At 44.0% G+C, this 26,852-nt stretch overlaps 1 protein-coding gene across 1 annotated transcript; it reads right to left on the reverse strand.

The window, feature by feature from the left end:
• Window positions 1–1,987: 1,987 nt before the first annotated feature.
• LOC134286570 (uncharacterized) lies at window positions 1,988–23,878 on the reverse strand. The gene is made up of 3 exons (XM_062848201.1): window positions 23,670–23,878; window positions 3,031–4,345; window positions 1,988–2,965 (listed from the first exon to the last, which is right to left on the reverse strand). The coding sequence occupies exons 1-3, from the start codon at window positions 23,876–23,878 to the stop codon at window positions 1,988–1,990; spliced, it is 2,502 nt and encodes an 833-aa protein (XP_062704185.1).
• Window positions 23,879–26,852: the final 2,974 nt, after the last annotated feature.

Consider the following 26,852-nt stretch of genomic DNA (forward strand, 5'->3'; position numbering starts at 1 on the left):
CTCGGCTATACTCCGTCAGAGAGTTTCCCGGCGAAGGAATGTCTCCCGAAACCGATCGTTGTTCCTCCTGCCAACTTTGCTGTAGTACAGCCATGATCTGAACTACAGTCCTGTTAACTACGTTCCACTTTTCTTCGTCGCTGCACATACGTTCGACGATATTTTCCACATTTACGTCGACGCCGACAATTGCTGCCATTTCTCCTCGCGAATGCGCGAACCTTGGACAACTGAAGATGACGTGCTCCGGTGTTTCTTCTGTGTCCCGACACTCAGGACAGATTGGTCAACTGGCATGGCCGAATCTGTACAAGTACTGCTTAAAGCACCCATGACCAGACAGAAATTGTGTCATGTGGAAGTTAACCTCCCCGTGTGCTCTGGTGATCCACATCGACACGTTGGGAATTAGACGATGAGTCCACCTGCCATTCGCAGCGTTATCCCACTGCTGCTGCCACTTGTGTAGTGTGCTGACTCGCGCTCTCTTCCGAATTCCTCTTGTGCCTCGGTCCCTGTAGCATTCGCTATCTTCTTCCAGTAGAAGGCAGATAGGGATCATCCCGGCTATTACACACACGGCGTCTGACGAGATGGTTCGATACGCACTCGACACTCGCATCGCCATCAGCCTGGACGTACGGTTCAGCTGGGCGCGGTTTCTTCCAGTCTTTAATGCCGACGACCACACTGGGGCTGCGTATCTGACGATGGATGATGATATGCTCGCTAGTAGTCTCCGCTTGCTGCTGATGATCGCAGAGTTGTTAGGCATGATCCGGGATAGTGCCGAGATCACCACCGTGGCCTTCTTGCAGACGTAGTCAACGTGGTTGTTGAAGTTCAGTCGGTCGTCTAGCATCACTCCCAAGTGCCTGACTTCGCGCTTCGAGTCGATAGTACACTCGCCAACAACAATTGTTGCATGCTGCACATTCTTCCGGTTGCTGATGACAACTATCTCAGTCTTGTGGTGAGCTAGAGATAGCTTCTTCTCCCGCATCCAGTCTTCCACCGTGTCTATCGCCTCCGTGGCCAGTACTTCTACTTCCTCTCGTGTTTCTCCGATCACAAGCAGCGCCACGTCATCCGCAAATCCGACGACCTTTACTCCTCTGGGAAGGCTCAGTTTCAAAACCTCATCGTACATGACGTTCCAGAGAGTCGGGCCCAGAATGGATCCCTGTGGAACGCCCGCCGTAATAGCCACACTCCTCTTTCCGGCGTCTGTTTCGTAGATCAATCTGCGGTTCTGGAAATAACTTTTCAGAATCTGGCACAGATACTCAGGTACCCTCAGCCTGTGCAGCGAATCGGCAATTGCTGCCCAGCTGGCACTGTTGAAAGCATTTTTGACGTCTAGGGTGACCACCGCGCAGTAACGGTTTCCCCTTCTCTGTTGCTTCTGCGCCGTCTGCATAGCATCCACAACCGTTCTGATGGCATCTACAGTGCTCCTGCCTTTCCGGAATCCGAACTGCAATTCTGATAGACCGCTCTCACTCTCAGTGTATTTCGTGAGCCTGTTTAGGACCACTCTCTCCAACAATTTACCAACGGTATCCAATAGGCATATCGGCCTATACGCTGATGGGTCGCCGGGAAGTTTCCCAGGCTTTGGCAGTAGCACCAATTTCTGTCGTTTCCAGATGTCAGGGAAACTGCCCTCCTGAATGCAATGTTGTATTGTGCTCCTGAACATATCCGGGTTTTCGTAGATTGCTGCTTTTAGGGCCACGTTTGGTATCCCGTCCGGGCCAGGGGCTCTCTCGATTGGCAAGACTTTCGCTACCGCGATCAGCTCTTCGTTAGTCACCCTGATTTCTTCATCGTGGGTATCCTGATTGACGTACGGTGTGGGCGGCCAGATTGTCGGCTCGTGAATCGGAAACAGTGCCTCGATGATAACTTTCATCTTTTCCGGGCATCTGTTGGGTGGTACCGCAGGACCTTTTATCTTCGACATTGCTACTTTGTACGCACTACCCTATGGATTCAAGTTGGCCTTATGACAGAGATTGTCAAGACAGGCTTTCTTGCTGAGCTTGATCGCTTTGTTCAATGCGGCTCTTGCTGCTCTGTAAGGTAACCTACGTTGCTCCCTATCACCGTCATTTCTAGCCCTCTGCATCCTTCTTCTAGCTCGTAAGCACTGTGCTCGCAGATCAGCAATCGTTGGGTTCCACCAGTAGACGGGGTGTCGACTGTTTCTTGGTTTTCCCATCCTTGGCATTGTAGCGTCGCACGCGCGGGATAGTACCGCTACCAGCTCTTCTGCACTGAGGTTCAGTGAATTGCTCTCCAGCCTTAGCGCCTCCACAAACACGTCCTTTTCGAAGTTCGCTGTCCTCCACCTCCGCTCATTCGTTTGTGTCCCACGTGACTCCAGCCGAGTCCTGCCTCCAATATGGTACCGGATGGCTTGATGGTCGCTGTGGGTGTATTCCTCACATACTCTCCAATTTATCGCTCCCATCAGAACAGGACTGCAAAAGGTGACGTCGACGATAGACTCTCTACCTTCCCTACGATACGTACTGGTGCTACCTTCGTTGGCGATGTCTATGTTTAGCTTAGCTAGGGCCTCCAGTAGACTACTTCCTCTTGGGGTTGTGAGACGGCTACCCCATTCGACCGCCCAAGCGTTAAAATCGCCGGCAATGACGACTGGTCTTCGGCCGATTAGCTCCTCGGTTATCCTGTCCAGCATTTGGTTAAACTGCTCTATCGTCCATCTTGGTGGGGCATAGCAGCTACATATAAAAATTCCGTTGATTTTCACAACCACAAAACCTTCATCTGCGCAGTACACCACTTCTTGCACGGGATATCTTCCCGCTGTCCAGACTGCTACTGTTTTCGCCCTATCTGCTGTCCAGTTTCCATCTTCGGGGGGAATTCGGTATGGCTCCGAAATAATGGCAACATCGCAGTTTTGCTCCACAACGGCTTTTCGCAGCAAAAGCTGTGCAGTCTCACAGTGGTTGAGGTTGATTTGGATTACCTCCACTGGGACTTAGTTGCACTCACTTGCTTGAAGGCCGGGCATCTTCGGCCACCTGTCGGATGATTGCTGTTCTCTCTGTTTGCGCAGATGAGGCACTTCGGGGACTTCCTGCAATCCTGAGCTTTGTGGCCTTCCTCACCACACCTTCTGCATAGTTTGCTTCTGTCAGGCCCTTTGCAATCTCTTGCCAGATGGCCGTACTCTAGGCATTTGAAACACACTTCCGGTTGCTGAGAGATACTCAGGGGGCACACACACCAGCCTATTTTGATCTTGCCAACTCTTAGTGCCTTATTGGCTGCATCGATCGGTAGTTTGATCGATGCCACCTTCGTGCCAGAAGGTCCGTTTCTTACACGGATGGTCATCCTGGCTTCTCCTAGCTCGCACTGCTCCTTCATAGCTACTTCAACTTCCTGCTCCGATGTGACCTCGTCCAAGTCTTTGCATAGGAGGGTTGCTTCTGGACATAGGGCCCTGACTTCGACCTTATCGCCCATAGCTTTCTCGGTAAGCTCTTTGTAGGAGGAGCTGCTTCCTTTTGGATCCCTTCTTAACTCGAGGATCATTTCCCCATTGCGGGTGCGCCTAATTTTCTTCACGTCTTCCCCTAGCTCCCTAAGGTCCGGATTAGTCCGCATGGTGCGCAGAACTTCCGCGTACGAGTCGTCACTTGTTTTGACGATGAGAGCTTCACCTTTATTTTTTCTCTTTATGAGCTTCCGTTTGTCGGACCTGCTTTTACCGGCCGACTTCGCTTTTCTTTTGCCGACGACCTGCCACGGGGTATGGCCGTCTGCGACGACATTCTCTACTGGATGACGTGCACCAGTAACGGGGGCGTCCTTATGTTTCTTGGAGCCACCGGGTCTCACTTCTCCTGGCGATGCCCTTGGTCTCTTCGGCGTGAAAAAGGGTGTAGTTTGCATCCTCTGGGAGATGCTTTCCACCACGCTATTTTTCTCCGCAGTTTTGTTAGTGATCTGCCTTCTCGCTTCCGACGTTCGGCTTGCTTCACTGGCAGTCTTGGCTGCCAAGAGCTCCTTCTCTGCATCTTCGGCTCTCTGTGCCATACTCTTCCACTCTTTAACTGCCGATCCAAGGGCCCCTTGGATCTTAATCACCAACGCTTTGATGTCCTTGTGCACGTTGCTCCGTTTGTCGACGTATTCGTGCAGCTCGTCTACCAGCTTTTTGGCTACTTCTACCCTTGGTAGTTTGGGTACTCTCGACCATGCGCTGTATTGCTGCTGCTGCATCTGTTGGTGCTCCTTCTCTTGCCCTTGTAGCTTTTGCACCTGCTGGGTTTGCGATGGTGGTGTCCTCACCAACCCAGTTCTGGCAAACGGATTTGCCGCTCCTGCTTCGTTGTTTGTTGTTTGATCTTCCATTCTTCAGGGTCCCCCCTCCGCACCGCTATCACCATCCGTTGTATCTAGTCGCTTTCGTGATCTCTTGGTTATCTATGGATCAGGGAGGCCAAGCGAGGGTTGGACACGTTCCTTCATGGGGTTCATGTCCAGAGCCAGATCAGCGTTAGTCGGGAATGGTTCATCCGAGCCTAGTACGCATCAGAGATGATGTACAGATGATGAACGTATCCGGAGGCCTGCCAAGGTTTTACCGGGACGGAGGCAAACGTACCATTAGCCCACTCGCCGTTTCAAGTTGGTGTCACCCTACTTTACTCAGGGAGTAGAATAGCACGAGTACCAGCCCATCGTCGCCATCCGATCCGTATTCCGTAACTTGTCCATTTTCGTTTGCGTTGACCAGTATGCCATAATCAGGATGTTACTGGCATCGATCCTGATGTGCCGGTTGGCACTCCGGGTGTTTGGGCTAAGGCACTTTGGAAGCGGTACCAGGTCGCTTGTACGGAGTTGCTTGCAGATGTGTGGCTTTTTATGGGGATCCAACAGAGCCCACTGTTAAAACCCCGCCACATCCTAGGCATCCTCTGCTTGAGCTGTCTGGAAACCAGAAGCTCGGTCACTTCCCAAAGGAAGTGCCAATGGTGGTAATCCACACGGGTGTGTGAACAGTTTTCGCTTAGGAAAAATTCCCAAGCTTCCACCCGAATGTGTGTGTGTGTGTGTGTGTGCGTGTGTGTGTGTGTGTGTGTGTGTGTGTGTGTGTGTGTGTGTGTGTTTTTTTTTTTCCTCCCAACCTCCCGAGCAGAGAAAACCGATTGGAAAAACTCTGCTACACCTTGTCGCCTCGATCCCCCTGGTACCACTGATGCGACTGCTTCAGGGGGAGCAATGCGCTCATGCGCTCTTCTTCTTCTGTGCTCATGCACATTTTGTCGCTTCTAAATTTGTTATTCTAATCTTTTTAGTGTTCGTACCTAACCTATCGCCATTCAGCGACACAGTTGGTACAAACATACACCAAATTTGTTATTCTAATGCCGTCCGTGTGCCATTCAGCACTCCGGCTTTTCGCGCACGACTCGGATAGTCCCCGACGGTGGATCTACCCTATCCGACGAAGAGTTCCCCGACACTGAAACTTCTTCCGTTACCGATACTTCCCAGGCTGGTGCCAAGGTCGGTTCTGAGATTCCGGTTGGAGACTGGCTTCCGGTTCACAGGCGCCCTGACGACCAAGCACCGGTGCTTTTTCGCGGTCTACTCGGTCTAGTCCCCGGCGGTGGACGGACCTAGCCTACTCCGACAGAGAAAGACCCCGACGGTGGAAGTTCTCTCGACACCGATGTTTTAAACCCGACCAGTAAGGTGCCGAAGTCGGCCCGGCGATTCCGGTTGGTGGTAGACTTCCGGTTCACCGGCGCCCCGACGACCTATAGCCTGTGTGTGTGTGTGTGTGTGTGTGTGTGTGTGTGTGTGTGTGTGTGTGTGTGTGTGTGTGTGTGTGTGTGTATGTGTGCGTATGTTACAAAAAAAGTCACGTACGTTTCTCAGCCGTCTGATATCCGATTTGGATTCTCTTAGTTGCAAATGAAAGCTACAACTCTTAGTTTCAAATGAAAGCTACAACATCCTAGTAGAACCCTATTGAATATTATTACGATCGGACATTTGGTTACCGAGATACAGAACCCGTTCGCTCGTTCCATTTCGCTCATTGCAACGCTTTTTGGTTGCAAGTCCGCTAATTGCAAAATTTGACACGTGTTTACAATTAAAAAGCAATCAAGTGTCAAATTTATGCTGTCAGTCATGCTGGCAGTGCATTTCGATGCACTTTAGTGTCAAAGTGACGTTGCAATTAGCGAATGGCATTCGCTCGTTGCAAAGTAAACATTTTGCAACGAGCGAACGGCCGCTGTATCTTTCGAAGAGTACTTTAAAGTAATATAGGTTAGCTTTTTGAGAGATTTTTGACATTTAGCATATTGATGAATATCTCAGCCGTCTGTCAACCGATTTGAGTTGACTTGGCAGCAAATGAGAGCTACAACATCCTAGTAGATCGCCCAGAAATTTTATTTCGATTGGACATTTGGTTACAGAGATATCTTTCCAAGAGCACTTGGGATTTATACAAATAAACTTTTTGAGATTTTTGACCAAGTGCATCATAATAAATATCTCAGCCGTCTGTCAACCTATTACTGAGATATCTTTCGAAGAGTATTTCAATAAATTCCTTTTTTTTACCCTTCTTACACCCATAAGAAGGGTCACGGTGTGTCTGGTAGAACAATATTATCGCAAAAAAATAGGCATCGCCAAATTCTTCGTTACTCGAAAATATAGGTTTTTTGCTTTCATTTAACGGGTCGATCAAAAAAAATCCACCGAGGGACCTCGAACAACTTTTTCATTTGAACATTTTTGCTCACTGTGGACCATTTATTGGGAGGAAGTTATTGACGATCCGCTTTTAATTTAAACAATACGGTGTAAGTTTGAGTTATTTTTGTTTCCCAATACTATATACAAACAATATATCATACACATGGAAACATGATTTATATTTTTGGCCTATGTGAATTCTGAACATACGACACATACTCTGTTAACAGCAAATAATTGAACAAAGCATGTAGTGATCTACAGAGCATGCCCCTCGCAACACTTGGTGTGCCACTGTTTACTACATAGTAAAACATAAGAAGAACGTTTTTATTTCAAGTGCCTTCTGCTCGATTGTTTACAAAGCCATTTTCTAAAATTGGTTCTTGAACAATTTGATAAGAGCTTTTTTTCTTCATAAAATAAATTGTTTCCATTATACAGTGTTTACATATATATTGTAAGTAAGTATTATTCTTATTATTCTTTCAGGAATACCAGCCCAGCTCAAACAGAGCCTGCTTTGAAATTTTGTACTTCAGTTGAATATGTGTCTCATATTGACAAAAAAAAAGGTTTCGTTAATGCAATGACGGAATTATATACACCTTGTTTGTAGAACTAGAAATGTTTAGTGGAATCGACTGGAACTCGAACCCGTCACCTGTTCGGCTCTATGGACTATATAGTGTTTATGCATGCCTAGCCTTCCCACAATATTTTATGCATGTGTCTTGATTATACAATACAGCGGCCGTTCGCTCGTTGCAAAATGTTTACTTTGCAACGAGCGAATGCCATTCGCTAATTGCAACGTCACTTTGACACTAAAGTGCATCGAAATGCACTGCCAGCATAGATTTTTTTATATCCTTCAAAAGAAGAATAATAAAGAGACTGCACAAGCCTTGGACTTGTCAACATCTTTATTATTCTTCTTTTGAAGGATATAAAAGATTTGACACTTGATTGCTTTTTAATTGCAAACACGTGTCAAATTTTGCAATTAGCGGACTTGCAACCAAAAAGTGTTGCAATGAGCGAGTTTGCAACGAGCGAACGGGCTCTGTAACTTGTTGGAAGTTAGGTAGCGTTGAACGCTCGGGTAGCGTCGAACCTTCAGGTACGGGTTTGGAGTGTTGGAGCGAGGTAGATTTGTTGGCATAGGTATGTTGTTATTAAAGAAGATAGTCAAATTGTATATACCTGGAATGAATAAAGAGTGTGACGGTTGCTGATTGAGGTATCAGTCGGCAGCCGTCTAGTTTGATGGAAGATGTCTTGAGTTCTTTTTATTTATTATTAAGAAACAGGCATCGACGGAGCTAGCCTCGCTATGGCCTGTGTGGCCATGGTGGACTAGCCTCCAACATGTTATGGGCCCAGGAGCGTGTTCCACAGCACGTATCGACCGGGAGAAGGATCGGCCGCATAAGTCGCGGAGTCGCCGCACGGGATCCTTGGGCGGATGGATTGGCTGCAACGAAGGACAGGATCCATGGGAATGTTGGCGATACGGGTCAACTGGATGACTGCTGGCTGGTCACCGGACGGAGCTCGAGGATTGTTGGATCGGATGCAGCTCGGTGGTCGCATCTGGACGAAGAGGTTGGCGACAGGAGGAGTGATCCGGAAGACAACATGAAGGTGGAGCTCGGAGATGGACCTGGTCGGAGCTCGGAACTGGTGTAGAGCTGGTGCAAGCGTCGGAGTTGGGCCACTTGCCAAGCGTTGGAGTGAGGGGGAGCTTCGAGCCAGGAGGAGGTGATCGTGTTTCGAAGGTTGCGATGCTAAGGAGGAGTGTTGGAAGTTAGGTAGCGTTGAACGCTCGGGTAGCGTCGAACCTTCAGGTACGGGTTTGGAGTGTTGGAGCGAGGTAGATTTGTTGGCGTAGGTATGTTGTTATTAAAGAAGATAGTCAAATTGTATATACCTGGAATGAATAAAGAGTGTGACGGTTGCTGATTGAGGTATCAGTCGGCAGCCGTCTATTTTGATGGAAGATGTCTTGAGTTCTTTTTATTTATTATTAAGAAACAGGCATCGACGGAGCTAGCCTCGCTATGGCCTGTGTGGCCATGGTGGACTAGCCTCCAACATAATTGAAGACAAGGGGTTGGTCACTCGGCACATTGTGCCCGGCACACATGCCGGCACTTCTCGGCACACATGTCGACACAACTCGGCACACTTCTGGCACACATGGGCACAAATACTTCGCGGTATAGAATTAATCTACCAACATAACAAAAATCTCTTTATATTGTTTAGACAAGTGTTCTGGGTGGGTTTTTTTTTTGGTAAACACTGATTAGACTAACAACAGTTGTTGTCACAATAGATCTAAAAACAGGTCGCAGTGACTTATATACCCAACAAGGAATAAAAAAACAACAGTTGTCAAAAACAGACAAGGTTTCAAAAAGCGCAAAAACATTCAAAGAAAACAATCCACTGGGCACATGCGGCACAGCTCCCGGCACGTTCGGCACACCCAGAAAAATGAACGGCACAGTTTTGGCACACGCTCAAAAATAACGGCACTAATGAAGTGTGCTGAATGACCAACCCCTTGGCCAATTTCCTTCCGAAAGATTACTCTCCTATAAGCCAAAAACTTTAATGGACTTAATCAATCCTAAACATAGTTTTAAAACACACTTGACTAACTCGCATGACGTTTCTGATTCCGCTATTGCTAAAGGTGATAACAAACCTGACGCATTCACCAAACTCAAAAATGGAGATCAGATTTTTTACAAAAACATTGACCCGACATACATCAGACGATGGTTGCCAGCCACATTTTTAAGACAGGTTTCTGATGCTACTTTCCAGATTTCTCTTGGGGGAAGGATAGTGTTGGCGCATAAGCGTCAGCTTAAACTATCTTTTAACTCTCGTCGTAAGGGAACCGTAATTTTCCCACATGAGAGTGATGCAATCCTTATGCCTGATCCAGCACCCATTTTGTCACCAGAAAGAAATCCAGAAGCAGAACCAGTTTCGTCATCTATAGAAGCACCATTTTTGTCGTCGTCATCGAATGTTTTGTCACCGACTTTAATCTAATCTAATCTAATCTCTAATCTAATCTAATACAGACGCAGCCAGTACGAGAAAGCATCCTGGAAAGGAATCGGGTTAGATTACGCCCAATTACTTTTCTTGTCATTATTGAGGCTTGCAGCATATCGAAGATATGACACAAGCATCAAAGCGGCCAGGCACTACTGCGTTGTATTTTACGCAAAGATGATTCTTCGAAGTACCTGGAGTTAAGACTTTTTTCTCTTTTATCGAGGTACTTCTCGAATCTACAGGGGAGGATGGATGCGTGGACATACCGTACCAAACGCTCCAGGTTTTGAATGTTTTGTCACCGACTTTAAGAAGAAATAGTAGTGAATTACAAAGAAGAAGTAAGAGAAGACGGGAAGAAGAAGATCCCGAATCCGACGAGCAATCCACTCAAGATTTCGAATTTTATGGCTACCCAGCCGATTCTTTCATTTTCTCAAGCGTAGAAACTCAAGAAGATTTACAGCATGAAGAAGAAGAAGACCCACTCCCAGTAATTCCGATTAGGCGTTCTAAAAGAAGAAATAAGAAAAGAAGGAAAAGTGATTTTGTCTACTACAGCGATTCGTTCGTTGAGAGCTCGTTAGATGGGCTGTCTCGATGGTTGAATGTTCACTGGTTGGGGCAAAACCCAACTAAAAAGCACTGTCAATGTCAAAATAGATGTCAAAACGAGTACGTAGTCGATGCCCCAGGATCCACGCATCCTGGTCACAGTGGAAATACTACATGATCTAACAGCGATGTGGCAAGTACACCACGTTCGTCATCAATAGATTCTTTCTCTCAACGCATGCCTACAGTTCGCCAGCATACAAACGGCCGCAACGAAACCTTCTACACCCCCCCCCCCCCTCTTTCCCACACTAAACCCATTTCATTTAGAATAAATAGATTATAAGTAAATGTAACTTCTTCATGTATTTTGTACTACTTCGTGAGAAATGTCTTTGTCCTCCAATGTGTGTCTGCCATTGTTCCGTTCAGTGGGTTGTGAGTCTTCCTGAGCAGATATCCGCCGACCCTGAGAGGGTATACCTCCGAGCTAGCCGCTTCTTACAGTATATACGTATTCCTTGCTCGTGTCCATGTCCATGTGCTGCCAGTTTGCCATAATTAGGGTCTTACTGGCGTCGATCCTAATGTGCCGGTTGGCACGCCGGGTGTTTGGGCTAAGGCACTTTGGAAGCGGTACCAGGTCGCTTGTACGGAGTTGCTTGCAGATGTGTGGCTTTTTATGGGAATCCAACAGAGCCCACTGTTGAACCCCCGCCACATCCTAGGCATCCTCCTCTTGAGCTGTCTGGAGACCAGAAGCCCGGTCACACCCCGAAGGAAGCGCCAAAGGTGGTAATTCACACGGGTCTGTGAACGGTTTTCGCTTCGGGAAGACTCCCAAGCTTCCACCCGACTCGCAGAAGGGGGGGTTCGTCTGGACCCTGGACTCCTGTCCCTGCTGCCCCTAATGTCTGTGTGTGTGTGTGTGTGTGTGTGTGTGTGTGTGTGTGTGTGTGTGTGTGTGTGTGTGTGTGTGTGTGTGTGTGTGTGTGTGTGTGTGTGTGTGTGTGTGTGTGTGTGTGTGTGTGTGTGTGTGTGTGTGTGTGTGTGTGTGTGTGTGTATGTGTGCGTATGTTACAAAAAAAGTCACGTACGTTTCTCAGCCGTCTGATATCCGATTTGGATTCTCTTAGTTGCAAATGAAAGCTACAACTCTTAGTTTCAAATGAAAGCTACAACATCCTAGTAGAACCCTATTGAATATTATTACGATCGGACATTTGGTTACCGAGATACAGAACCCGTTCGCTCGTTCCATTTCGCTCATTGCAACGCTTTTTGGTTGCAAGTCCGCTAATTGCAAAATTTGACACGTGTTTACAATTAAAAAGCAATCAAGTGTCAAATTTATGCTGTCAGTCATGCTGGCAGTGCATTTCGATGCACTTTAGTGTCAAAGTGACGTTGCAACTAGCGAATGGCATTCGCTCGTTGCAAAGTAAACATTTTGCAACGAGCGAACGGCCGCTGTATCTTTCGAAGAGTACTTTAAAGTAATATAGGTTAGCTTTTTGAGAGATTTTTGACATTTAGCATATTGATGAATATCTCAGCCGTCTGTCAACCGGTTTGAGTTGACTTGGCAGCAAATGAGAGCTACAACATCCTAGTAGATCGCCCAGAAATTTTATTTCGATTGGACATTTGGTTACAGAGATATCTTTCCAAGAGCACTTGGGATTTATACAAATAAACTTTTTGAGATTTTTGACCAAGTGCATCATAATAAATATCTCAGCCGTCTGTCAACCTATTACTGAGATATCTTTCGAAGAGTATTTCAATAAATTCCTTTTTTTTACCCTTCTTACACCCATAAGAAGGGTCACGGTGTGTCTGGTAGAACAATATTATCGCAAAAAAATAGGCATCGCCAAATTCTTCGTTACTCGAAAATATAGGTTTTTTGCTTTCATTTAACGGGTCGATCAAAAAAAATCCACCGAGGGACCTCGAACAACTTTTTCATTTGAACATTTTTGCTCACTGTGGACCATTTATTGGGAGGAAGTTATTGACGATCCGCTTTTAATTTAAACAATACGGTGTAAGTTTGAGTTATTTTTGTTTCCCAATACTATATACAAACCAAGGTTGCAACCATTCATTTGCAAAAATTTACATTCATTTTCTATTATCTTAGTTCAGAAGCATGCTATCGAAAAACAATGTATGGATGAATTGAACCTTGCAGTTTTATCTGAAAGTTCGCCGAATGGCTTTAGGGTCGCACACGCATTCCAAAGTCGTGAGTGAGCTGTGAAGGCAACTTTCCACAGCGTGAATGAAATTTATATTCACCGCGTGGAGAGTTGCCTTCACAGCTCTCTCACGACTTTGTTATGCGTGTACGACCCTAATGCTATTCGGCGAACTTTCAGATAAAACTACAAGATTCAATTCATCCATACATTGTTTTTCGATAGCATGCTTCTGAACTGAGATAATAGCAAATGAATGTAAATTTTTGCAAATGAATGGTTGCAACCTTGATACAAACAATATATCATACACATGGAAACATGATTTATATTTTTGGCCTATGTGAATTCTGAACATACGACACATACTCTGTTAACAGCAAATAATTGAACAAAGCATGTAGTGATCTACAGAGCATGCCCCTCGCAACACTTGGTGTGCCACTGTTTACTACATAGTAAAACATAAGAAGAACGTTTTTATTTCAAGTGCCTTCTGCTCGATTGTTTACAAAGCCATTTTCTAAAATTGGTTCTTGAACAATTTGATAAGAGCTTTTTTTCTTCATAAAATAAATTGTTTCCATTATACAGTGTTTACATATATATTGTAAGTAAGTATTATTCTTATTATTCTTTCAGGAATACCAGCCCAGCTCAAACAGAGCCTGCTTTGAAATTTTGTACTTCAGTTGAATTTGTGTCTCATATTGACAAAAAAAAAGGTTTCGTTAATGCAATGACGGAATTATATACACCTTGTTTGTAGAACTAGAAATGTTTAGTGGAATCGACTGGAACTCGAACCCGTCACTCTCAGCATAGTTTTGCTGAAGACCTGCGTTGTCACCTGTTCGGCTCTATGGACTATATAGTGTTTATGCATGCCTAGCCTTCCCACAATATTTTATGCATGTGTCTTGATTATACAATACAGCGGCCGTTCGCTCGTTGCAAAATGTTTACTTTGCAACGAGCGAATGCCATTCGCTAATTGCAACGTCACTTTGACACTAAAGTGCATCGACATGCACTGCCAGCATGACTGACAGCATAGATTTTTTTATATCCTTCAAAAGAAGAATAATAAAGAGACTGCACAAGCCTTGGACTTGTCAACATCTTTATTATTCTTCTTTTGAAGGTTATAAAAGATTTGACACTTGATTGCTTTTTAATTGCAAACACGTGTCAAATTTTGCAATTAGCGGACTTGCAACCAAAAAGTGTTGCAATGAGCGAGTTTGCAACGAGCGAACGGGCTCTGTAATTTGTTGGAAGTTAGGTAGCGTTGAACGCTCGGGTAGCGTCGAACCTTCAGGTACGGGTTTGGAGTGTTGGAGCGAGGTAGATTTGTTGGCATAGGTATGTTGTTATTAAAGAAGATAGTCAAATTGTATATACCTGGAATGAATAAAGAGTGTGACGGTTGCTGATTGAGGTATCAGTCGGCAGCCGTCTAGTTTGATGGAAGATGTCTTGAGTTCTTTTTATTTATTATTAAGAAACAGGCATCGACGGAGCTAGCCTCGCTATGGCCTGTGTGGCCATGGTGGACTAGCCTCCAACATGTTATGGGCCCAGGAGCGTGTTCCACAGCACGTATCGACCGGGAGAAGGATCGGCCGCATAAGTCGCGGAGTCGCCGCACGGGATCCTTGGGCGGATGGATTGGCTGCAACGAAGGACAGGATCCATGGGAATGTTGGCGATACGGGTCAACTGGATGACTGCTGGCTGGTCACCGGACGGAGCTCGAGGATTGTTGGATCGGATGCAGCTCGGTGGTCGCATCTGGACGAAGAGGTTGGCGACAGGAGGAGTGATCCGGAAGACAACATGAAGGTGGAGCTCGGAGATGGACCTGGTCGGAGCTCGGAACTGGTGTAGAGCTGGTGCAAGCGTCGGAGTTGGGCCACTTGCCAAGCGTTGGAGTGAGGGGGAGCTTCGAGCCAGGAGGAGGTGATCGTGTTTCGAAGGTTGCGATGCTAAGGAGGAGTGTTGGAAGTTAGGTAGCGTTGAACGCTCGGGTAGCGTCGAACCTTCAGGTACGGGTTTGGAGTGTTGGAGCGAGGTAGATTTGTTGGCGTAGGTATGTTGTTATTAAAGAAGATAGTCAAATTGTATATACCTGGAATGAATAAAGAGTGTGACGGTTGCTGATTGAGGTATCAGTCGGCAGCCGTCTATTTTGATGGAAGATGTCTTGAGTTCTTTTTATTTATTATTAAGAAACAGGCATCGACGGAGCTAGCCTCGCTATGGCCTGTGTGGCCATGGTGGACTAGCCTCCAACATAATTGAAGACAAGGGGTTGGTCACTCGGCACATTGTGCCCGGCACACATGCCGGCACTTCTCGGCACACATGTCGACACAACTCGGCACACTTCTGGCACACATGGGCACAAATACTTCGCGGTATAGAATTAATCTACCAACATAACAAAAATCTCTTTATATTGTTTAGACAAGTGTTCTGGGTGGGTTTTTTTTTGGTAAACACTGATTAGACTAACAACAGTTGTTGTCACAATAGATCTAAAAACAGGTCGCAGTGACTTATATACCCAACAAGGAATAAAAAAACAACAGTTGTCAAAAACAGACAAGGTTTCAAAAAGCGCAAAAACATTCAAAGAAAACAATCCACTGGGCACATGCGGCACAGCTCCCGGCACGTTCGGCACACCCAGAAAAATGATCGGCACAGTTTTGGCACACGCTCAAAAATAAGATTACTCTCCTATAAGCCAAAAACTTTAATGGACTTAATCAATCCTAAACATAGTTTTAAAACACACTTGACTAACTCGCATGACGTTTCTGATTCCGCTATTGCTAAAGGTGATAACAAACCTGACGCATTCACCAAACTCAAAAATGGAGATCAGATTTTTTACAAAAACATTGACCCGACATACATCAGACGATGGTTGCCAGCCACATTTTTAAGACAGGTTTCTGATGCTACTTTCCAGATTTCTCTTAGGGGAAGGATAGTGTTGGCGCATAAGCGTCAGCTTAAACTATCTTTTAACTCTCGTCGTAAGGGAACCGTAATTTTCCCACATGAGAGTGATGCAATCCTTATGCCTGATCCAGCACCCATTTTGTCACCAGAAAGAAATCCAGAAGCAGAACCAGTTTCGTCATCTATAGAAGCACCATTTTTGTCGTCGTCATCGAATGTTTTGTCACCGACTTTAATCTAATCTAATCTAATCTCTAATCTAATCTAATACAGACGCAGCCAGTACGAGAAAGCATCCTGGAAAGGAATCGGGTTAGATTACGCCCAATTACTTTTCTTGTCATTATTGAGGCTTGCAGCATATCGAAGATATGACACAAGCATCAAAGCGGCCAGGCACTACTGCGTTGTATTTTACGCAAAGATGATTCTTCGAAGTACCTGGAGTTAAGACTTTTTTCTCTTTTATCGAGGTACTTCTCGAATCTACAGGGGAGGATGGATGCGTGGACATACCGTACCAAACGCTCCAGGTTTTGAATGTTTTGTCACCGACTTTAAGAAGAAATAGTAGTGAATTACAAAGAAGAAGTAAGAGAAGACGGGAAGAAGAAGATCCCGAATCCGACGAGCAATCCACTCAAGATTTCGAATTTTATGGCTACCCAGCCGATTCTTTCATTTTCTCAAGCGTAGAAACTCAAGAAGATTTACAGCATGAAGAAGAAGAAGACCCACTCCCAGTAATTCCGATTAGGCGTTCTAAAAGAAGAAATAAGAAAAGAAGGAAAAGTGATTTTGTCTACTACAGCGATTCGTTCGTTGAGAGCTCGTTAGATGGGCTGTCTCGATGGTTGAATGTTCACTGGTTGGGGCAAAACCCAACTAAAAAGCACTGTCAATGTCAAAATAGATGTCAAAACGAGTACGTAGTCGATGCCCCAGGATCCACGCATCCTGGTCACAGTGGAAATACTACATGATCTAACAGCGATGTGGCAAGTACACCACGTTCGTCATCAATAGATTCTTTCTCTCAACGCATGCCTACAGTTCGCCAGCATACAAACGGCCGCAACGAAACCTTCTACACCCCCCCCCCCCCTCTTTCCCACACTAAACCCATTTCATTTAGAATAAATAGATTATAAGTAAATGTAACTTCTTCATGTATTTTGTACTACTTCGTGAGAAATGTCTTTGTCCTCCAATGTGTGTCTGCCATTGTTCCGTTCAGTGGGTTGTGAGTCTTCCTGAGCAGATATCCGCCGACCCTGAGAGGGTATACCTCCGAGCTAGCCGCTTCTTACAGTATATACGTATTCCTTGCTCGTGTCCATGTCCATGTGCTGCCAGTTTGCCATAATTAGGGTCTTACTGGCGTCGATCCTAATGTGCCGGTTGGCACGCCGGGTGTTTGGGCTAAGGCACTTTGGAAGCGGTACCAGGTCGCTTGTACGGAGTTGCTTGCAGATGTGTGGCTTTTTATGGGAATCCAACAGAGCCCACTGTTGAACCCCCGCCACATCCTAGGCATCCTCCTCTTGAGCTGTCTGGAGACCAGAAGCCCGGTCACACCCCGAAGGAAGCGCCAAAGGTGGTAATTCACACGGGTCTGTGAACGGTTTTCGCTTCGGGAAGACTCCCAAGCTTCCACCCGACTCGCAGAAGGGGGGGTTCGTCTGGACCCTGGACTCCTGTCCCTGCTGCCCCTAATGTCTGTGTGTGTGTGTGTGTGTGTGTGTGTGTGTGTGTGTGTGTGTGTGTGTGTGTGTGTGTGTGTGTGTGTGTGTGTGTGTGTGTGTGTGTGTGTGTGTGTGTGTGTGTGTGTGTGTGTGTGTGTGTGTGTGTGTGTGTGTGTATGTGTGCGTATGTTACAAAAAAAGTCACGTACGTTTCTCAGCCGTCTGATATCCGATTTGGATTCTCTTAGTTGCAAATGAAAGCTACAACTCTTAGTTTCAAATGAAAGCTACAACATCCTAGTAGAACCCTATTGAATATTATTACGATCGGACATTTGGTTACCGAGATACAGAACCCGTTCGCTCGTTCCATTTCGCTCATTGCAACGCTTTTTGGTTGCAAGTCCGCTAATTGCAAAATTTGACACGTGTTTACAATTAAAAAGCAATCAAGTGTCAAATTTATGCTGTCAGTCATGCTGGCAGTGCATTTCGATGCACTTTAGTGTCAAAGTGACGTTGCAACTAGCGAATGGCATTCGCTCGTTGCAAAGTAAACATTTTGCAACGAGCGAACGGCCGCTGTATCTTTCGAAGAGTACTTTAAAGTAATATAGGTTAGCTTTTTGAGAGATTTTTGACATTTAGCATATTGATGAATATCTCAGCCGTCTGTCAACCGATTTGAGTTGACTTGGCAGCAAATGAGAGCTACAACATCCTAGTAGATCGCCCAGAAATTTTATTTCGATTGGACATTTGGTTACAGAGATATCTTTCCAAGAGCACTTGGGATTTATACAAATAAACTTTTTGAGATTTTTGACCAAGTGCATCATAATAAATATCTCAGCCGTCTGTCAACCTATTACTGAGATATCTTTCGAAGAGTATTTCAATAAATTCCTTTTTTTTACCCTTCTTACACCCATAAGAAGGGTCACGGTGTGTCTGGTAGAACAATATTATCGCAAAAAAATAGGCATCGCCAAATTCTTCGTTACTCGAAAATATAGGTTTTTTGCTTTCATTTAACGGGTCGATCAAAAAAAATCCACCGAGGGACCTCGAACAACTTTTTCATTTGAACATTTTTGCTCACTGTGGACCATTTATTGGGAGGAAGTTATTGACGATCCGCTTTTAATTTAAACAATACGGTGTAAGTTTGAGTTATTTTTGTTTCCCAATACTATATACAAACCAAGGTTGCAACCATTCATTTGCAAAAATTTACATTCATTTTCTATTATCTTAGTTCAGAAGCATGCTATCGAAAAACAATGTATGGATGAATTGAACCTTGCAGTTTTATCTGAAAGTTCGCCGAATGGCTTTAGGGTCGCACACGCATTCCAAAGTCGTGAGTGAGCTGTGAAGGCAACTTTCCACAGCGTGAATGAAATTTATATTCACCGCGTGGAGAGTTGCCTTCACAGCTCTCTCACGACTTTGTTATGCGTGTACGACCCTAATGCTATTCGGCGAACTTTCAGATAAAACTACAAGGTTCAATTCATCCATACATTGTTTTTCGATAGCATGCTTCTGAACTGAGATAATAGCAAATGAATGTAAATTTTTGCAAATGAATGGTTGCAACCTTGATACAAACAATATATCATACACATGGAAACATGATTTATATTTTTGGCCTATGTGAATTCTGAACATACGACACATACTCTGTTAACAGCAAATAATTGAACAAAGCATGTAGTGATCTACAGAGCATGCCCCTCGCAACACTTGGTGTGCCACTGTTTACTACATAGTAAAACATAAGAAGAACGTTTTTATTTCAAGTGCCTTCTGCTCGATTGTTTACAAAGCCATTTTCTAAAATTGGTTCTTGAACAATTTGATAAGAGCTTTTTTTCTTCATAAAATAAATTGTTTCCATTATACAGTGTTTACATATATATTGTAAGTAAGTATTATTCTTATTATTCTTTCAGGAATACCAGCCCAGCTCAAACAGAGCCTGCTTTGAAATTTTGTACTTCAGTTGAATTTGTGTCTCATATTGACAAAAAAAAAGGTTTCGTTAATGCAATGACGGAATTATATACACCTTGTTTGTAGAACTAGAAATGTTTAGTGGAATCGACTGGAACTCGAACCCGTCACTCTCAGCATAGTTTTGCTGAAGACCTGCGTTGTCACCTGTTCGGCTCTATGGACTATATAGTGTTTATGCATGCCTAGCCTTCCCACAATATTTTATGCATGTGTCTTGATTATACAATACAGCGGCCGTTCGCTCGTTGCAAAATGTTTACTTTGCAACGAGCGAATGCCATTCGCTAATTGCAACGTCACTTTGACACTAAAGTGCATCGACATGCACTGCCAGCATGACTGACAGCATAGATTTTTTTTATATCCTTCAAAAGAAGAATAATAAAGAGACTGCACAAGCCTTGGACTTGTCAACATCTTTATTATTCTTCTTTTGAAGGTTATAAAAGATTTGACACTTGATTGCTTTTTAATTGCAAACACGTGTCAAATTTTGCAATTAGCGGACTTGCAACCAAAAAGTGTTGCAATGAGCGAGTTTGCAACGAGCGAACGGGCTCTGTAATTTGTTGGAAGTTAGGTAGCGTTGAACGCTCGGGTAGCGTCGAACCTTCAGGTACGGGTTTGGAGTGTTGGAGCGAGGTAGATTTGTTGGCATAGGTATGTTGTTATTAAAGAAGATAGTCAAATTGTATATACCTGGAATGAATAAAGAGTGTGACGGTTGCTGATTGAGGTATCAGTCGGCAGCCGTCTAGTTTGATGGAAGATGTCTTGAGTTCTTTTTATTTATTATTAAGAAACAGGCATCGACGGAGCTAGCCTCGCTATGGCCTGTGTGGCCATGGTGGACTAGCCTCCAACATGTTATGGGCCCAGGAGCGTGTTCCACAGCACGTATCGACCGGGAGAAGGATCGGCCGCATAAGTCGCGGAGTCGCCGCACGGGATCCTTGGGCGGATGGATTGGCTGCAACGAAGGACAGGATCCATGGGAATGTTGGCGATACGGGTCAACTGGATGACTGCTGGCTGGTCACCGGACGGAGCTCGAGGATTGTTGGATCGGATGCAGCTCGGTGGTCGCATCTGGACGAAGAGGTTGGCGACAGGAGGAGTGATCCGGAAGACAACATGAAGGTGGAGCTCGGAGATGGACCTGGTCGGAGCTCGGAACTGGTGTAGAGCTGGTGCAAGCGTCGGAGTTGGGCCACTTGCCAAGCGTTGGAGTGAGGGGGAGCTTCGAGCCAGGAGGAGGTGATCGTGTTTCGAAGGTTGCGATGCTAAGGAGGAGTGTTGGAAGTTAGGTAGCGTTGAACGCTCGGGTAGCGTCGAACCTTCAGGTACGGGTTTGGAGTGTTGGAGCGAGGTAGATTTGTTGGCGTAGGTATGTTGTTATTAAAGAAGATAGTCAAATTGTATATACCTGGAATGAATAAAGAGTGTGACGGTTGCTGATTGAGGTATCAGTCGGCAGCCGTCTATTTTGATGGAAGATGTCTTGAGTTCTTTTTATTTATTATTAAGAAACAGGCATCGACGGAGCTAGCCTCGCTATGGCCTGTGTGGCCATGGTGGACTAGCCTCCAACATAATTGAAGACAAGGGGTTGGTCACTCGGCACATTGTGCCCGGCACACATGCCGGCACTTCTCGGCACACATGTCGACACAACTCGGCACACTTCTGGCACACATGGGCACAAATACTTCGCGGTATAGAATTAATCTACCAACATAACAAAAATCTCTTTATATTGTTTAGACAAGTGTTCTGGGTGGGTTTTTTTTTGGTAAACACTGATTAGACTAACAACAGTTGTTGTCACAATAGATCTAAAAACAGGTCGCAGTGACTTATATACCCAACAAGGAATAAAAAAACAACAGTTGTCAAAAACAGACAAGGTTTCAAAAAGCGCAAAAACATTCAAAGAAAACAATCCACTGGGCACATGCGGCACAGCTCCCGGCACGTTCGGCACACCCAGAAAAATGAACGGCACAGTTTTGGCACACGCTCAAAAATAACGGCACTAATGAAGTGTGCTGAATGACCAACCCCTTGGCCAATTTCCTTCCGAAAGATTACTCTCCTATAAGCCAAAAACTTTAATGGACTTAATCAATCCTAAACATAGTTTTAAAACACACTTGACTAACTCGCATGACGTTTCTGATTCCGCTATTGCTAAAGGTGATAACAAACCTGACGCATTCACCAAACTCAAAAATGGAGATCAGATTTTTTACAAAAACATTGACCCGACATACATCAGACGATGGTTGCCAGCCACATTTTTAAGACAGGTTTCTGATGCTACTTTCCAGATTTCTCTTGGGGGAAGGATAGTGTTGGCGCATAAGCGTCAGCTTAAACTATCTTTTAACTCTCGTCGTAAGGGAACCGTAATTTTCCCACATGAGAGTGATGCAATCCTTATGCCTGATCCAGCACCCATTTTGTCACCAGAAAGAAATCCAGAAGCAGAACCAGTTTCGTCATCTATAGAAGCACCATTTTTGTCGTCGTCATCGAATGTTTTGTCACCGACTTTAATCTAATCTAATCTAATCTCTAATCTAATCTAATACAGACGCAGCCAGTACGAGAAAGCATCCTGGAAAGGAATCGGGTTAGATTACGCCCAATTACTTTTCTTGTCATTATTGAGGCTTGCAGCATATCGAAGATATGACACAAGCATCAAAGCGGCCAGGCACTACTGCGTTGTATTTTACGCAAAGATGATTCTTCGAAGTACCTGGAGTTAAGACTTTTTTCTCTTTTATCGAGGTACTTCTCGAATCTACAGGGGAGGATGGATGCGTGGACATACCGTACCAAACGCTCCAGGTTTTGAATGTTTTGTCACCGACTTTAAGAAGAAATAGTAGTGAATTACAAAGAAGAAGTAAGAGAAGACGGGAAGAAGAAGATCCCGAATCCGACGAGCAATCTACTCAAGATTTCGAATTTTATGGCTACCCAGCCGATTCTTTCATTTTCTCAAGCGTAGAAACTCAAGAAGATTTACAGCATGAAGAAGAAGAAGACCCACTCCCAGTAATTCCGATTAGGCGTTCTAAAAGAAGAAATAAGAAAAGAAGGAAAAGTGATTTTGTCTACTACAGCGATTCGTTCGTTGAGAGCTCGTTAGATGGGCTGTCTCGATGGTTGAATGTTCACTGGTTGGGGCAAAACCCAACTAAAAAGCACTGTCAATGTCAAAATAGATGTCAAAACGAGTTTGACGTCTGACCGCCGTCGCATCACAGCTCCTGTATACAGAACGTTTACGCAAGTATGTGAGTGTTCCGTGACGTGTTTCTCGTCACTTGCGTGTGTCTAGAGCATTTTGATCAGTTGTCAGTTGCCCCAACGAACGAACACGATTCGCTAATCGGGGCGCAGTCGTGACCCAACCAGCGAATCTGGACTGTATTCGTAGAATCGAACTAATTAGTGAATTTTCAAATTGTATAAATGTATAGTTCTGTTGTATATAGTTAAGGACAAAGTATTCGGAGTACATAGCTGAAAATTTCTAGAGCACCGCTTTTTAGAACCGTTGAACGGATTTGGATGAAAATGCATCACGCTAATTGTTCAGTAGTTGTCAACAGCGTGATGCATTTTAATCCAAATCCGTTCAACGGTTCTAAAAAATGGTGCTCTTGAAATTTTGAGCAATGTACTCCAAATACCTTGTCCTTAAGCATAAATATTGTGCATTCGAGTATTGAAGTTTTAGATAAATGAATTTGTGTTGTAAATATTTTGAAATTTAATGAATTAGTTTTTTACTAAAGGATGGAGGAGTTGTGGTAACCCTATGCGAACGCTTGAGAACTCGCTCAGAGAAGCGAGATAGTAGAAAGAGAGAAAGGGGAATTAAGGAGATATTTAGAATTGTACCGAGAAGGAGAAATATACAACGATCAGAAGTTTTGTGACAACCAACCGAACAAGACGTATTTTATTTAAAGTTCTCAAGAACAGAAGTCTTTGTCCTCCCACTTTACTAGATTGTTCAGAATGAAGGTGCTCATACACGCTTTGCCCAGACGCCAAATATTTGACCACATTTGACAGATAAATTTTGGCAAGATGTTTGACTCTGTTTGTCCCTATAAGCCTGTGCAGCCTTCGATGCTGTCTTGCTCTCGCCCACAGGAAAATTGACGTTTACTGAGTGTCGTGATTTTGATAATCTGTCGGCCAAAATGCCGACACATTCCTGTCGACTCCGCTACTCATCGACGCTCCGACTAGCAGGGGGCGGCGCCACCTGCTTACCCGCTGCCGGAACGGAGATCCCGGCGGCTCCACAGCTCCTCGACGCTCCGGCTAGCAGGGGGCGGTGCCACCCGCTTACCCGCTGCCGGAACGGAGATCCCAGCTAACTCCGCTGCTCCTCGACGCTCCGGCTAGCAGGGGGCGGTGCCACCCGCTTACCCGCTGCCGGAACGGAGATCCCGGCTGGCTCCGCTGCTCCTCGTCTGCTGCTTCTGGTCCAATGCTGATTCTGATGTGGTTCGCCTCACATTTGCCAATAAACTGAAGAAACTTGGTCCGATTAGGCATATTTATGCCCGACCCAAACGTGTTCCGTTTGTGATGGATAACATGATGTCGTTCCGCGTGTTGTTCGATTTTCTTCGGCGGCGTCTCCGCTCTATTCGTGGCACAGTGGGTTCAAATGCCAATCGTAATAGTTTTTATTTTATTATTTTTTTCCAAGATATCTTTTTCTGTTTTGTTATTTTTATTTTTTTTTTTGAACCATATGCGAGATTATATGCGTATCAGTTTATGAATCATTCTTATAATTTTGATTCATTACTTATTCTATCTACTACACTGAGGTCCCCGTTTTCAAAGTTACGAGGGAGTGAGGAAGATAGCACAAACTGGAGCACAGGCTAATTCTAGTAATCCTACATTATATGTAGAGGATTTCTAGCTAATTCGTTTTTCGAGAGTGACAAATATTTTTGTTTGTCCGGTTCACCTTGGTCAAAATTTAACTATCTAAAGTGGTCAAAGCATGTGAATAACATGTTATTCAAACTATCACCAAGAAAAACATCTTCAAGCCAATATCACAGACAAACAGACGTAACACTTGCGAAATTTCCATCGACCACGCATTTAACGATCATTTTAAATTTTCATAGTTGTGGCTTTCACAACCAGAGACGCGAGCATCGTATTTCTATGCGTTTGACGTTTCACACTAGCGCCTTCTGTTGACGATATTGCACAACACAGTGATTCGTGCAACTTTTCCACCAGGTGATGGTAGTGTGAACTGGGCGATGGATTTCCATGAAAATCGTTCAAGGTGTTACGTCTGTTTGTCTGTGCCAATATCATCTCACTATTTGAAACCAAATCTATATACCTATCGAACTATCAAATCGGCTACCTATCGAGCACGCCAGCAAAAGTATGAAAACAAAGTCTGGCGAAGAAGAACAGCAGAAAGAAAGAAAGAAGTCGTCTTTGCATGTCTGTGCATATGGCGTTAGCACTAAATTGGTTTCCGAAAAAACTTCATTGACTTCCGCTGCCTTTCCTATGCGTTAAACATTACGTCGGAAGTAGTGCGCTGTATAGAAAATCAGATTTACTGTACAGAGCCCGTTCGCTCGTTGCAAACTCGCTCATTGCAACACTTTTTGGTTGCAAGTCCGCTAATTGCAAAATTTGACACGTGTTTGCAATTAAAAAGCAATCAAGTGTCAAATTTATGCTGTCAGTCATGCTGGCAGTGCATTTCGATGCACTTTAGTGTCAAAGTGACGTTGCAATTAGCCAATGGCATTCGCTCGTTGCAAAGTAAACATTTTGCAACGAGCGAACGGCCGCTGTACAGCGCACTACTTCCGACGTTATGTTTAACGCATAGGAAAGGCAGCGGAAGTCAATGAAGTTTTTTCGGAATTCAATTTAGTGCTAAACGCACAATATTTATAAACATTCTCTAAGTTAATCGTCTGAATCAATTTTGACGTTTCTTCCATTTTTCAGGATTATTTTAATCCTCTCTATTTTATTTATTAATTCGAATTTATTAAATCAATAGTTGGAAATGTGTCGAAGAAACTATGAAACTCCATCAACCCATCGCGACGATGCCGTTCCATATGTTTGGGTAAGTTTCTACGCTGCGTTACAATTTTCGGGCATAGTGGACATTGAGCGCCTTTCCCACATTCTTTCATATGTCCTCGAAGCGCACTTAGTTTTTTGTACTTTACTCCACACTGTGGGCATACGTATCGTGTAAATCCGTCATCCATTATTACCAACTTGGGTTCCATAATTTCGATATAATCTAGAAATGTGACAAGCATATGCAAAGAGAATGTGACATTAATTAAATGTTAAATATTCCATTATGGCGAAAAGCAAAGAAAAGTAACACTCCTTACTTGAAGATCAAATACGCACCTACTAATACCAACATACGCGCCAACTTGTGACGTAGTCGGGGGGGGGGAAGGCCTCTCAAAACCAATGAAATACTATCAAAATCGATGTTGTTTATGCAAATTAGGTATATCTATCTGCATTTAGCCGAAAAAAGTTGCAGTTTGTTAAATTTTTAATAGCTTCGCACCCACCCCCACCCCACCAACAAGTCACAAGTTGGCGCGTATGAATACCAACTAATGAATAACCATGTATATCATAATAAAAAAATAGCAAGAGAAAGTTATAACTAGATAGCGTAAAATAGAAGAAAGGCACTTTTAAAATAATTAGCTCTTTTGTCTAACATGAATTATAACAGCAATATAACCGTACTAAAAAGAAAAATAACTCAGCACATTCTTACGCTACTCACAAACGCATCGATAAAACCATAAGTTTACTCTTCCACCATTACCGATTCTATAACAAGAAATGTGATATTTTATACTGCTTTCTCTTTCTCAAAAAATAGTTTGTTATGAGATTTATTCACACTTGAAAAAAGGCATAGTGAAGTTAGTTTTTTTTTCTTTTATTTAAGTTAGTTACTTTTCGGAATGCTTGAAAGTTTTCGATCTTTAATCACATATTGATAACAATAGTACTATTTTCGAGTCTTGTGCACTTTACGCATGTGTCTATGTAATATAAAAGAATATGAGAACTTTTTCTTACAAAAAACACACATAAATCGTCGATTATCAATACATTCATTGCGGAGATGCCGTATTAAAGAGTACTTGACCTTGTATCTGAAATTAAATAATATAAGTAAACAAATTGTTAATGACTTAAAAAAAATTAAGATAATAAAAGAGATCAAAAAGGCCCATACACTCCGCGAAAAAACCTATCGAAAATCATCAAAATATCCTAAAATATCTAATGTTTTTTACTAAAACTAAAAATTATGGAGGCAAAAAAAATACCTTATGAAAATTAATCGTGCTTGTTAGACCAAGGTCATAAGATAATTAAAATTAAATTAATTAAATTAATAATTAAAATGATGCAGACTGGAGCCGATTGTTGGAACGCCGGGATCACTGAGCCCGAGTTTAATCCACGCATTTGGTTC

This window comes from Aedes albopictus, chromosome 2, assembly GCF_035046485.1.
Source record: "Aedes albopictus strain Foshan chromosome 2, AalbF5, whole genome shotgun sequence".
NCBI lineage: Eukaryota > Metazoa > Arthropoda > Insecta > Diptera > Culicidae > Aedes > Aedes albopictus.

What these genes read in the sequence shown, in the direction of transcription:
- LOC134286570 (XM_062848201.1), bottom strand. Translation starts at nt 23,878, where the DNA reads ATGCCTAATCGGACCAAGTTTCTTCAGTTTATTGGCAAATGTGAGGCG. An exon ending in GATCTCCGTTCCGGCAGCGG is followed by an intron (nt 4,346 to 23,669) that starts GTAAGCGGGTGG and finishes TCCGTTTGCCAG; the next exon opens with AACTGGGTTGGTGAGGACAC. An exon ending in GATGCCCGGCCTTCAAGCAA is followed by an intron (nt 2,966 to 3,030) that starts GTGAGTGCAACT and finishes GAGACTGCACAG; the next exon opens with CTTTTGCTGCGAAAAGCCGT.